General features: G+C 39.4%; 3 protein-coding genes and 1 pseudogene across 3 annotated transcripts; all 4 read left to right on the plus strand.

Moving 5' to 3' along the window:
- The first annotated feature begins 1,324 nt into the window (after positions 1 to 1,324).
- Positions 1,325 to 4,580, plus strand: LOC147935999 (uncharacterized; annotated as a pseudogene).
- Positions 4,581 to 5,343: 763 nt separating this feature from the next.
- On the plus strand, positions 5,344 to 8,004 carry LOC109126841 (uncharacterized). The gene is made up of 6 exons (XM_019230712.2): positions 5,344 to 5,465; positions 5,605 to 5,745; positions 5,887 to 6,176; positions 6,346 to 6,515; positions 6,808 to 6,987; positions 7,099 to 8,004. Exons 1-6 carry the CDS (start codon positions 5,344 to 5,346, stop codon positions 8,002 to 8,004), a joined length of 1,809 nt encoding a protein of 602 aa, XP_019086257.2.
- A 190-nt stretch (positions 8,005 to 8,194) lies between these two features.
- LOC147936000 (uncharacterized) lies at positions 8,195 to 8,530 on the plus strand. Its single transcript, XM_087468552.1, has one exon. It carries the CDS (start codon positions 8,195 to 8,197, stop codon positions 8,528 to 8,530), a length of 336 nt encoding a protein of 111 aa, XP_087324678.1.
- A 440-nt stretch (positions 8,531 to 8,970) lies between these two features.
- LOC147936001 (ATP-dependent Clp protease proteolytic subunit-related protein 4, chloroplastic-like) lies at positions 8,971 to 12,631 on the plus strand. The gene is made up of 8 exons (XM_087469083.1): positions 8,971 to 9,306; positions 10,060 to 10,263; positions 10,417 to 10,472; positions 10,678 to 10,804; positions 10,973 to 11,050; positions 11,375 to 11,488; positions 11,582 to 11,691; positions 12,401 to 12,631. The coding sequence occupies exons 1-7, from the start codon at positions 9,040 to 9,042 to the stop codon at positions 11,651 to 11,653; spliced, it is 918 nt and encodes a 305-aa protein (XP_087325209.1). The 5' UTR covers positions 8,971 to 9,039; the 3' UTR covers positions 11,654 to 11,691; positions 12,401 to 12,631.
- The last annotated feature ends 226 nt before the right edge of the window (positions 12,632 to 12,857 follow it).

Raw genomic sequence — 12,857 nt, forward strand, 5'->3', positions numbered from 1 at the left:
AAGTTCGGCGGAAGCCGGGCGAACCATCCTAAAGCTTCATGGACTAAATTCTCGACAAACAACTGGCAGCAGCTAACTTTGTTTTCTTCTTCGCTGAAATGAGCTCGGCTAATTGCAAAGCTCATTGAAGTTAAAAATAGTTATGGATCATCCAATCCGTTGTATGGGATAAACTTAAACTTGTTAACGTAACGAACGCGAACACGGGAGATCCGGCGAGCGTTGGAGTTCCTCGAGCATTCAATCAAGATTGGGAGCGGACCTCGTTGCTCGGTGGACTCTTGAGGAGAGTTCATGGACCATCGTCTCTAAACACCGTATGATTTCGTCCTAGAGATCTCCGTCAGACTGTCGGCTCGGCTTGTTGGAGTCACGGGACTCCCGCTCCGCCGGTCCCGGCTGTCCCGCTGCTTGTCAGTTGGCTCCTCTCTGCTGCGTCTATCGACGGATCCTACGATTATACACGCACTTCTTGGTCGTCGAGTCGATCGAGTATGAATTATATCAGGTCGTCGAGTTCGCTCCTTCGTGTTGTGGGCAAGACGTTTGGGAGAGCAGCAGTGTTGGTGACCTGTTGTTCTGCGACAAGCCCAGGCTCGGCGTGTGCAGCGACGAGAGGTTCAGAGGGCGCGTCGGGCACTGTCGGAGAGGTTGTGTTGTTCGGCAAGGAGCCTTTGATTGAGGTCGTCGTGGAAGGTAGAGGCGGGACAATGCGTGTTCTTGTTTGCCCCCATCGTTGCTCTGTTGTCTGTTCGGACGTGATGTTGAGATCTTCATTAGAGTTCGTCATGAGTCTTGTATCTTCGTGCAAATGCGGACCGTCGGTCTTGATTCGTCAAAAAGAAGCGCTCTACTCTAGCCCCACGGTGGGCGCCGATTGTTTGTACTGGGGATTTTACAATGCTAAGTAAATAAGGTTTCAGGGAAAGAGTGAAGCTAGTTCTTTTACTAACGAGAAAACATGAGGTCGTCACTAACAGAAAGTCAAAGATCGAGCTCGTCTGTTCACAGGAGAACTAACAAGCTAATAATGACGAGCTAGAGAGTGGAAACGAATTACACAGAAAACAATAACAAATAACGATGCAAAGTATTGCTCTCCGGGTCATGTCTAGGGGTCAAGATGGTGATCCCAATAAATGTTGCTTCCTTTATAGGTCTCCCTAGGGTTTCCAACGCGGATTTCCCAATTTTGTCGGGCCGAAATCACAATTAATGAGTCTTGTTGGGCCGAGTTGCATATTAGGCGCAGCCCATGTCCAACAATACTTAGTAGTTGGCGTACGAGCCCAGGTATTGTTGTAGGCAGCTCCACAGTGACAAAATGGGGGAAAATTTGCCAGATTTTGATAAACATGAGAAATTGATTTTGTGCCATCACACATGTGTGTTCTATCTTGGACACTCCAGTAGACGTCTTTACAGTGATATTGTAACTTATTCATTCATGATTGATAAGAAGGTAATTTTTCCTCACCCAGAGCTTTTCTTTTCGTTCTTGTTTCTCTTAACTTCTGACAATTTTTGTGTTTTACCTCTTTTGAAGTTTGTCAAGTGTCTTGGTCCCAATTGCAACATGCTTTGTTTTTCCGGTGACGTTGAGTGTGTCTTTCATGTCAATTGCCGCGTTTGTCAGTCTAACTTATGTCCAAAGGTTTGAGAATATATATCATATAAGGAAAGATTGATGTTTTGGTTGTTTTTTTGACACATGTCTTTGTCATTTATTCTCTCTGAAGGCTCTAGTCAACATGAGCGTACTTTTCTCTCCATGAGTGTGGTAAGCGTCAATCTTGGGGCATCTCTCAGACTATATACATCAGTTATCTTAACAAGATTGGTAGGTATATTCCTAATGAGCACCCTCAACCACAAATACAAGACTTGAAAAAAAAATTAAAATATTGAAAGGAATTAATAAGCAGGTGATCATAAGTACAAGCATATGTTAAAGAGAGAGCTCATATAAGTAACAATACCGCTCTTTGTCTTGTGGAGGCAAACTTGAACTTGACATTTCTGCAAGAGACAATTAATTCAGCTAGATGCCAGCAATTCCTACGAGTTGACCTTTATAATACCGCAAATCCTTCAATCCTTAATCACTCGACTAATAAGAACAAGAACAAGGAATTCTTCTAATAACAATGAGATTGGTGTAGCATCGCACTCAAGGACACAAAGCTAGTTCCTAAAAGATTACATTGACATCTCAAGAGTAACTCTATTATGGAAGAATATAAGAAAATAATCCCAAGAACTTGATGTTCATCGTTTGTGAGAATAAATTGGTTCCAAACCTTTCATTTTTGCAAGTACATAACAAAATGGGAACCTGTTGTCGGTGTGATCAAATATGCCCCTAATGTGTTTCTCTTGCAAATTTGAGAAACAAACAAATAAGTGCAAAACTTGCAGACTCTAGTAACTACAAGATGAAGAAAAGTATTGTAAATAAAATAGTGTTATGTAATGTACCAGTCAGGTAAAGGGTTGAATACATGACTTTCCGGTGTTATCAACGCATGATCTCATTTGTATACACTTCTTGTGAAACCAGGCAAGTCTACAAAACAACAGAATCAAAACATTTATGCTTAAAAAAACATAACGAAGATCCAAAAGCAGAATTATCAATTACACAAGTTATCAGAAATCCCATATGAATACACAAAATGACAACTATCAGAAAGAGATGATTAATCTCAATCCACATAACTGAAACTTGAATGCTTCCATGGCTACTATAATTCTATGTCAGCACCTAATTGAGAAAAAGTTAAGAGATTTTCGCAAGGCATGAGCCATAAACCTTCTCAGATTAAACACTAATTCAAGTAATCCTAACTTTTCAATAACTTAATCTCTCTAACTAGAATTCAAAATCAACCCTATTCACTAAGACCTCGCAGAATCGACCACAAAAAAGTAATAGAACTTAACTTACAAAAGGATCAAACTTTAATGATACGAAGCTAAAGACGAGTGATGTAAAGGAAACATATAAAAACCTTGGAGGTGTGAGAGAGAGTTGGATTTGTTGCTTACCAATAATTGGGTTTCGTCTTCTCATATGATTCAACAATCGAAGGCGCTGAACAAAACCCATCAACGCTTTCTGAAGCTTTAACAAGACCTTTTTTTGAAGTTATCAACACAAATAACAAAGTTCTGATTAGTTTCATACAATATGCAAAAAAAAGTTATATATAGATTCATAAAACAATCCTACTTACTGATAATGATGAAGACGATTAAGTGAAGTGATCACATTTTTGCTGGGAATTAGTCGAACGATTCATGTTCAATGCTTTCTCTATTTGTTCATGTTTATAAAAAATCTGAGGAAAAACAGAATACGACATATGATTCTCTGAAGTGGCCAGTAGATGTTTTTGTTTGGTAGCCTCATAAAATTATACTCACTCCATTTCAAAATATAGGATGTTTTGAGTAAAAGCAGCATATTAAAAAATAACTACTTTAAAAAAGTCCAACCAATTATAAACAAGACGGCATAATATATAGTATTAAACTAATCTAAAAGTTACACAAAAACTTGAAAACATCTTATATTATGAAACAAAAAAACTTCCTCAAAACATCATATATTGTGGAACAGAGGGAGTATACTTTTTTGAAAAATGGGAATCTCAGTTTTACTCCAGTTTGATTTGGTTTCTATTAAAATCGGAAAAAACCAAAAAATTTCCAGAGAAAAAAAAACTAAAACTAGTGATGGCTTTCAAAAAATGAGAGAGAGGGGATTTGTATGAAGAAGCGATTTGAGAGACTCGATTTAGTCTGATTGTGAAGCCATTCAATCTCCGTAAGCAAAACCTTCATGCTCCGCTTACCACTCTGCCCAGGCTGTGGGGCGTTGTCTGACGATGTTACGGGCGGATCTTGGAGAATAAGAAAATTCAATTCTTATTCCAATCAGAGGAATCAATGTCGGCGATTGTAACCCGGGGACCTTGGTCTTTAATGATTGGATATGTGTGACCCAAATCTGGAACCCAACGCATACTGATATTGATCTAAAGACAATTCCGTTTTGGGTCCAAATCAGAGGAATTCCAGTCCATTTCCTCACTCTCCGAATGATTACATACATCGGAGAATCCTTGGGTCACTTCATTGAAACAGAGTTCAGCAGTGACGATGCAGTAATGGTCGATGGCGTTCGGGTACGACTATTGTGGAACATTGAGACCCCACTCCACTTCCAACGTCAATTTCAGTTTGGAGACATGAATTGTATCTTGAAATTTTGTTACGAAAAACTCCAGAATTTCTGCTCGCTTTGTGGGATGCTGACCCATGATGTCTCTAATTGTCCCTCTGGCATTCACCCTCCTCCGCCGCCACCAGAGTAGGATGATGATGATCCCGACTACAACCCAGAAGGCTACGACGTCCAACATCCTGAGGCACCGACACCCATCCGCCAAATAAGCTCGGCGTCAACTGACGCAGAAGGTAATCCAAATGCATCCAAGAAGAGGAAAACAGAGGCATCAACCTCTTCAGAACAGCCTGAATTCCCTCTGGTTTACAGTGACATGCGACAGACTTAACAATGCTATGCGAAGCGTAATATCCGTCAGTCTTAAGTTCTAGAGGTTTGTAACTGGTTTCTGATTCCAAAGGACACACCCGAGCAAGCACCAAGAGGTACAAGGAGAGGAACTCCGACCAACCCAAATACCAATGGTGAAGGTACGGTGAGCCATAATCCACTGGAGCTGCCATGAATACAAGCTTTTGGAACTACCGGGGCTTGAAAGGGTCCCTGGTAGTTCAACGCCTAAAAGGGATTAAGACAACTTATTCCTCGGACCTATTCTTTCTAGTTGAAAGGAAGAATCCCGATGATGTCATCCGCGATGTTGCTGCTCAGTTAGATTATGACTATATTGAGTGTGTATCTCCGTTGGGTATTGGGTGTGGTCTAGCTTTACTTTCGAAAAAGACTATTTCTGTATGTTTTTATGAAGTTGATGAGAAAATCATCGACTACAAAATCAATAATAAAGAAGTTTCCTTTTACTTCTCTTGTGTCTATGGTCACCCAATTCGTAAACTGAGACATTTTCTTTGGGAACGATTACAACGAATTGCAGTCAATAGAAATGGTCCATGGTTGATGTGTGGTGATTTTAAAGAAATCTTACATAAGCATGACAAAGAGGTGGAAGAGTTCGAGAAAATTGGAGCCTCACAGATTTCAGGAACGTGGTTAATATGTGCAAAGTTTCCGACCTTCCTTTCCAAGGATTTAACATGACTTAGGCGGGGAAGAAACGAAAGCATATCATGTTGTGTTGGCTTGACCGTGCAATGGCTAATGACCAGTGGAAAGCTACTTATCCAGCCTCTGAAGTCGTCTACCTCGAAATGGTAGAATATGATCATCGCCCAGCCATCAATAAGATTAGACGAACAACTGATATTGGTGTTAAGTCAGTTTGATACACGATTGTGTACAAATCCTGATATTGAAAGTGTGGTCGAACAAAGCTGGAATGGTATAGACACACAACATCTTTCTTTATATGAGAGAATCAGGTATTGTAGAAGAGAATTATTTGCCTGAAAAAGGAACAATGGAACTAATTCGGCTATTCGGATAAAAGAGTTAACCCAAAAGCTTGATGTTGCACATACCGATACCTCTGTTACCCTTGCTCAGATCTATGACCTACTACGCTTGTTGGCCAATTCATATCGCGATGAAGAAAAGTTCTAGCATCTGAAGAGTAGGAACTTATGGTTAAATCATGGAGACCGCAATACCCGCTTCTTTCATGCTATAACAAAAAACAGAATTGCACGAAACCGCATAACTTTAGTCCAAGACCCACATGATACCTCGATCTACAGGAATAAGGATATAGCTTCAGAGGCCATAACCTACTTCAGTGATCTCTTCTCTAGTAGTACTCAATCTGCTCCCTCCATTGTCGTTCTTAATATTCAACATGTTGTAACAGAGGAGATGAATGCTACTTTATTATCGAAGATCAAAACGGAGGAAATTAAAACAGCAATATTCTCTATTGGTGGGACGAGAGCTCCTAGCCCTGATGGATTCAATGCTGCATTTTATCAACATTATTGGCATATTGTAGGCCCTGCCATCATTCACGAAGTTAGACACTTCTTTCTTACAGGCGAAATGCAAGTAGATTGGAACCACACTAACCTGTCTCTCATCCCCAAGATTACGGAGCCTAAAACAATGAAGGACTTCCGCCCCATAAGCCTCTACAATGTTACCTATAAGATTATATCCAAAACTAACTAAGAGATTGAAGAATGTCTTATCTGGAATTGTCTCAGAAAGCCAAATAGCCTTCATTCCAGGACATTACATCATTGATAATGTTATGATCGCTCATGAAGTACTCCTCTCACTAAGGGTTCGTAAACGTTGTGCTAACTCATATATGGTTGTGAAAACTGACATCAGTAAGGCATATGATCGCATTGAGTGGACATTTTTAGAAGAGGTATTAGTTAAGAAAGGCTTCGCTCTTCAATGGATAAAATAGATAATGGCATGTGTACGTTCTGTTTCCTTCTCTGTTAATGGAAGTCCTTATGGATTCTTCAGGACAAGGAGGGAGATAACGTCAAAGTGACCCGTTATCTCCCTCCTTGTTTATTTTAAGTGTTGATATTCTAAGCTCTTTAATGATATAAGCTACACGGACTAGGACAATCCAAGGAATTCAAATAAGTAATGGAGGACCAAAAGTTTCCCATCTCTTATTTGCTGATGAATCCTTATTCTTCTTAAAGGCGGATCACCGAAATAGTGTCAATCTACTCAAGATATTCAATGAATATGGGGAAGCCTCCGGACAGATAATCAACTTCGACAAGTCCTCAATAACATTTGGGAGCAGAGTCTACCATCATACAAGAGAGCGTATTAAACATACATTGCACATACCAAATATTGGAGGAGGTGGCAAATACGTAGGACTACCAGAACAATTTGGAAGGAAAAAAAATAAACAGATGCTGCAATATATACACACCCAGGTCTAGAACCGGACTGATGGCTGGCAGAATAAATTCTTATCATAGGCGGGTAAAGAGGTTTTCATTAAGGTCGTGGCATACGCTATGCCGGTCTACTCGATGAATTGCTTCCAGCTTCCTGCCGAATTGTGCTCAGAGCTAGATAGATTAATAGCAAACTTTTGGTCGGGATCTACACGGGATAAACGGAAACTCTCATGGGTGGCTTGGAAAAAACTAATCACCTCAAAGGACACAGGTGGCCTCGGATTTCGCGATTTTAAGCTCTCTAACCAAGCACTTCTTGCTAACCATATCTGGAAAATTATGAAGAGACCAGATAGCCTTGTCTATCGTCTACTCAAAGCAAGATATTTCGAAGATGGATTTTTTTTCTCCGCGACAAAAGGACACAAACCATCATATGGTTGGAATTCTCTTAGATTTGGACGAGACCTGCTGGCCACCGGAGTTCAATTTAATATTGGAGATGGGAACAACACCAAGATGGGAGTCGACCCTTGGCTTCCAACAAATCCTCCTAGACCGCCCAGATTGATTAATGAGAATGATATGGAGAAGAGTGTTAAGCTATTAATCCATGAGTCTTCTCCACAGTGGGATGATATGGAGATACAAAGGCTTATTGATCCTAGGGATCATTACCTGATACACAATATATATCTCCCTTCAACGCCAACAGCAGATGATTATCTCTGTAGTTGTTCCAAAGATGGACAGTACACTGTCAAATCAGGATACTGGCAGGCCTTATCCTTGGCAAGGGGCGACAACACACCAAAAGCTCTGTTGGCTACTAACCCTGATATTGCTAAAGGAATATGGAAACTGTATATAACACCCAAGCTCAAGCATTTCCTATGGCGTATTGCTTCCAGAGCAGTTGGAGTCGCAAACAACTTAAGAAGAAGGAATATACTAGTTAAACTCGTATTGCTCTCAATGTTTTGATGATCTGGAAACCAGTGAACATATTTTTTTCTCATGCCCCCACGTCATTCCAATATGGCGATCAGCTGGTATACCTACGCATGTCCTCGGTAACAAAAATCTTCCAATAGAAGATAAACTCTGATACCTGTTACAACTCCATGGAGACACCAATATTCCAAAGCTTAATCAAACACTCCCCTTCTGGATAATGTGGCACATCTGGAAAAGCCAAAATAAATTGGAAATCAACAGGAAAGCGACTGAGCACAATGATACGACAAAACATGTGAAGCTTGATACAGAAGAATGGCGGAATACTAAAACTCATCTAGTGGATCTGAATCCTACTAGGCAACAATTTCAACCTTGGCGCCAAAAATGGAAGCCACTAGACTATGGATGGGTGAAGTGCAATTACGATTGCTCTCATCATGAAGGTGACTGTGTCTCTAGCTTAGGATGGCTAATTCAGAATTCTTCAGATATCTTTCTTGAAGGCGGAATGGGCAAATTTCAAGGACGTCCTACAATACAAGAAGCATAATGTACAACACTCTTAGAGGCAATACAATCATCATAGGCGTTAGGATTTCAAAACGTGGAGTTCACTGGGGACAATTCTACTGTCATACAATTAATCAATGGCAATACAAGAACTCCGAGATTACAACACCATATCCATACAATAAAGCAATGGTGTTGAGCGTTTGATTCCATCAAATTCACCTTCAATCATAGAGAACAGAACATATGCGAAGATCTCTTACCAAAAGCGGCGACAGTTCATAATAATCCATATATGTTGTATTCTTTCTGTCCAAATTTTCTGATTACTGATGTAAACAATGATATTGCTTGTGAATCTTAATAATAAAGTTATTGGAAAAAAAAAAAAAAAAAAAAAAAAAAAAAAAAACTAAAACTAGTGGGCTTATTGAGTTATTGTTGAGCCCATTAATAATGTTATGAAGCCCGAATTGATTCAGATCACTCTCTCTCTGATAATGTCGGGGTCTATCGGCCACTCTCTCTCTCTCTGCAACAAGGGAAAAAATGGAGGTAGCAGCAGCGACTGCGACGAGCTTCACAACGCTCCGAGCTCGTACGTCAGCGATAATCCCGTCTTCTACACGTAACCTGAGATCTAAAGCGAGATTTTCTTCTTCCTCGTCTCTCAGAGCTTCTCTCTCTAATGGCTTTCTCTCGCCGTATACCGGAGGAAGCATCTCTAGTGACTTTTACGGCGCTAAGCTTCATTCGCAATCGCTTAATCCGTTAAATTTGTCCAGCTCCAAACCTAAGCGCGGAGTTGTCACTATGGTACTTAAATTTTCTATACTCTTCACATCGTTTCTTGATTAGCTGAGGTCTCCACTCTTAGGTTTTCGTGGCTGTAGCTGATATTTCTGCTCTATGCTCCCGTGGTTGTGAATTCCCAGAAATTGTATTGGTTGAGACACCAATTGTTGTTCCTTAGTTTAGAACCAATTGATTAGAGTGACTCTAGATATAGGGAATTAGATTGCAAAGTGGGGGGGGGGAGGGGGGGGAGAATGTTCATTCATTTATATTCTGAGATGTGTGCTTCTATGCTTGTGTATTTCCAGAGATTGTATTGTATTGGTCGTTCGTACTTCGACCAGCTGTTGTTACTTAGTTTTGAACCAGCGATATCTGTGGTTTAGAGGGACTCTAGATATATGTAGTCAGATATTAAAGAATGCTCATATATTACTGTTGTTTATTGATAGGAGATGGTACATGTTTATTGATAGAAATTATATGTTATATGATTGCCTGGTAAAGAAGAAGTTGAGTATTTGTCACTTATTATGTGGCAGAGGTTTCTTTTAGTGTGTGCTACTTACAGTATGCATCAAGTTCTCTGATTATGATCAGGATCCTTGGCTGTCAATTGTCATAGAGGATATGGAGGCTTTTGTATTCTTCACATACAGTTTCTCTGTCTTCTCTAATCTTAGTTGTGCTGAAATTTATGGTTGATCAATTCACTGTTGGTGAGCCTTTTCTTTTTCTTTGATTCTTATCATCGTGCTTCCCTCTTATCAACAGGTTATACCTTTCTCAAAGGGAAGTGCACACGAACAACCTCCCCCTGATTTGGCATCATATTTGTTCAAAAACCGAATTGTATATTTGGGAATGTCTCTTGTACCTTCAGTTACTGAGTTGATACTCGCAGAGTTTCTTTACCTTCAGTATGAAGACGAGGAAAAGCCTATTTACCTTTACATAAACTCGACAGGGACAACCAAGGTAGGCTTCCATATGGAACGCCCTTCATATTATCAACGCATGCTGAATTGTAGAATTGAAGTTGTGGTTTGTTTCAAATGAGTGATGAAAAGTCTACAAATCATTACCTATTTATTTAAAATGTTTTAAGAGAATTTACTTCTCCCATTTCAGAATGGTGAAAAGTTAGGCTATGATACTGAGGCTTTTGCAATCTATGATGTCATGGGGTAATTAATCTTCATTCCTTTTCTACTACTTTCTTCTTTCACTTATGTTTTCCCTAATAGTGCTGGTAACTGGACTTGAATCATGAAACTGCCTTCCCAAATATTTAAAATTGCACTTGGAGACAGTTTTCATATCATGCCTATTTTTGGGAGACCAACCAGTTATCCATGCACCAATGAACTCTTATCTTTTCGTTGACTTCAGGTATGTCAAACCACCAATCTTTACTCTTTGCGTCGGGAATGCTTGGGGTGAAGCTGCGTTGCTTCTGACTGCTGGTGCAAAAGGAAATCGCTCTGCGTTGCCCTCGTCAACTATTATGATAAAGCAGGTTCTTTTCTGATCATTCTTTTAAATCTTAGGTGGCGTCTTTTCCCTTCCATAGAAGATTTTTGTATTTCTTATTCGAGTTAGAAGAAACTAAGGCTTATGATTCCTAATTTCTGTTCAAGCATCTTTTACTCATCCATATATTTTCTCTTGTATGTTAACTTTGTAGCCCATTGCTCGATTTCAAGGCCAAGCAACCGATGTTGAAATTGCAAGGAAAGAAATCAAGCACATAAAGACAGAAATGGTGAGAAGATGAACTTGATATAAGTTCACATAGTAGTGAAATAAGTGTTGACCCTTGTGATGTACATAGAATATCTTAGTTTGATCTTCATTATGCAATAGTGTCTAGTTGTATATGAGATATGGGGAAATATAAATATATGTAACATGTAGGCAGGGTGTATACTTGCAGACATATTAATATGCATCAACTAGCCTTTAACTGTATGTGCTTGCTAGCGAATCTGGAATCATGCTATCATTCTCTTTCCGATACTTTTCACCTTTTTATCATAAAACATATCTGAAAAGGTGTGTCTCTGTTCTATGTATTGTTGTGCTCAAGGTCAAGCTGTATTCAAAGCATATCGGTAAATCCCCGGAGCAGATTGAAGCTGATATGAAACGCCCTAAATATTTTAGTCCCAGTGAGGCTGTTGAATACGGGATCATTGATAAGGTATGGTGCATGACAGAAAAATCGGAAAAACATATTAGTGGTTTTGTTTTCCATCAGCACAATTGAGTTATTCTTCATGTGCTACGTTTGCAGGTGGTTTACAATGAAAGGGGTAGCCAAGACAGAGGAGTTGTGTCCGACCTTAAAAAGGCGCAACTCATTTAAATGTCTGATTGTCTTCCGAAATCCCCCATGATTTACAGGTTAAAGCTAAAATTTACTCGCTTTCATTCTGCATATCGATTATAATAATTATGGAATTGCATTTTGGACTTCAATCTCCTATATAATTGCACAAAGCATAAATTTTACACTTGTCGGGGACATATTCTGGAATCATGTACTGCTTTCGTTCTGTCACATTTGGACCAATTATCCCATTGTAGGAGCATTTACTAACAAAAGGGAACACCTGTAAAAGTCGAAATACTTTTTACACCTCACAAATGGTTTATAATAATTACTTCAGCATTCATGCAATAGCCTTATAGAAGAAACCCGACGAATACATGCTTATAGTGGATGCGTATCTTCTAGTTTTGCGTTTCCTTTAGTTCAAATAGTTACTTCCCATTTCCCTCTGTTGCTCTCTTAGGACCCATTTTATAGTGATATCATTTTCATTGCCCATTATAACAAATTTCACTATTGATGGCCGACACCTATCCAAGGGTTATGCTCCTTCAGACACTAGAATTCGTATCGTTGGTTGTCTTAACAAATGATTAAATCTCAAACTCAAACTCTTGTCCTCTTTGATTGTCTGCCTATTAACACCAACCATTGATACATCTTTCGTGACTAAAAGCATTCGACTTCTAATTCTATTGGCTTCTCCTTTTAATAGTTTTTACTTTGTTATGACGTTATAATCATTATGTTATGACATTATCATTTCGCTGTGTTTTTCAGGTTGGAGATTTGACGACTGATCAAAGGGGGAATCGGTGAACCATTCACCAGCACAAAAGTGGGGTAAAGTCTTGGAAACATGTTAGTAATGTTACTGGTAATGCTGCAATTTTTTAGTGCTAAACAAACCCATATGTGTAGGCTTGTCAAATGCCTAGAAACAGGATGGATTGGTGTATTTCAATAGTATATGCTTTTAATCTTTTAAAATGAATCAATTTCGTTTGCTCACCCCTAATGCGGATGTGTATATGTGTTACAAACCAATATGTTGCTTTGTGTTCACACCAAGCAAGAACGTGTACCGTTTCTGGAATAAGATGGAGATAGGCATGAATGAGCGATGACATTATGATAAATTCCACCCACCCCATTATCTTTGTATCCCTTTCTCCTATGAAAAGCCCACATTTGTCACAAACAGGCAAATGTTGATTTGATTTCATTGCATGAGTCA

Source organism: Camelina sativa, chromosome 10 (assembly GCF_030686135.1).
Source record: "Camelina sativa cultivar CO46 ecotype springtype chromosome 10, ASM3068613v1".
In the NCBI taxonomy this organism is placed as follows: domain Eukaryota; kingdom Viridiplantae; phylum Streptophyta; class Magnoliopsida; order Brassicales; family Brassicaceae; genus Camelina; species Camelina sativa.

Coding starts and splice junctions, on each gene's coding strand:
- LOC109126841 (XM_019230712.2), top strand. CDS start 5,344: ATGGCTAATGACCAGTGGAAAGCTACTTATCCAGCCTCTGAAGTCGTC. Junction 6,177..6,345: donor TAGACACTTCTTTCTTACAG/GCGAAATGCAAG, acceptor GAATTGTCTCAG/AAAGCCAAATAGCCTTCATT. Junction 6,516..6,807: donor AGTGGACATTTTTAGAAGAG/GTATTAGTTAAG, acceptor TTCTTCTTAAAG/GCGGATCACCGAAATAGTGT.
- LOC147936000 (XM_087468552.1), top strand. CDS start 8,195: ATGTGGCACATCTGGAAAAGCCAAAATAAATTGGAAATCAACAGGAAA.
- LOC147936001 (XM_087469083.1), top strand. CDS start 9,040: ATGGAGGTAGCAGCAGCGACTGCGACGAGCTTCACAACGCTCCGAGCT. Junction 9,307..10,059: donor AGCGCGGAGTTGTCACTATG/GTACTTAAATTT, acceptor TCTTATCAACAG/GTTATACCTTTCTCAAAGGG. Junction 11,051..11,374: donor AGCACATAAAGACAGAAATG/GTGAGAAGATGA, acceptor GTTGTGCTCAAG/GTCAAGCTGTATTCAAAGCA.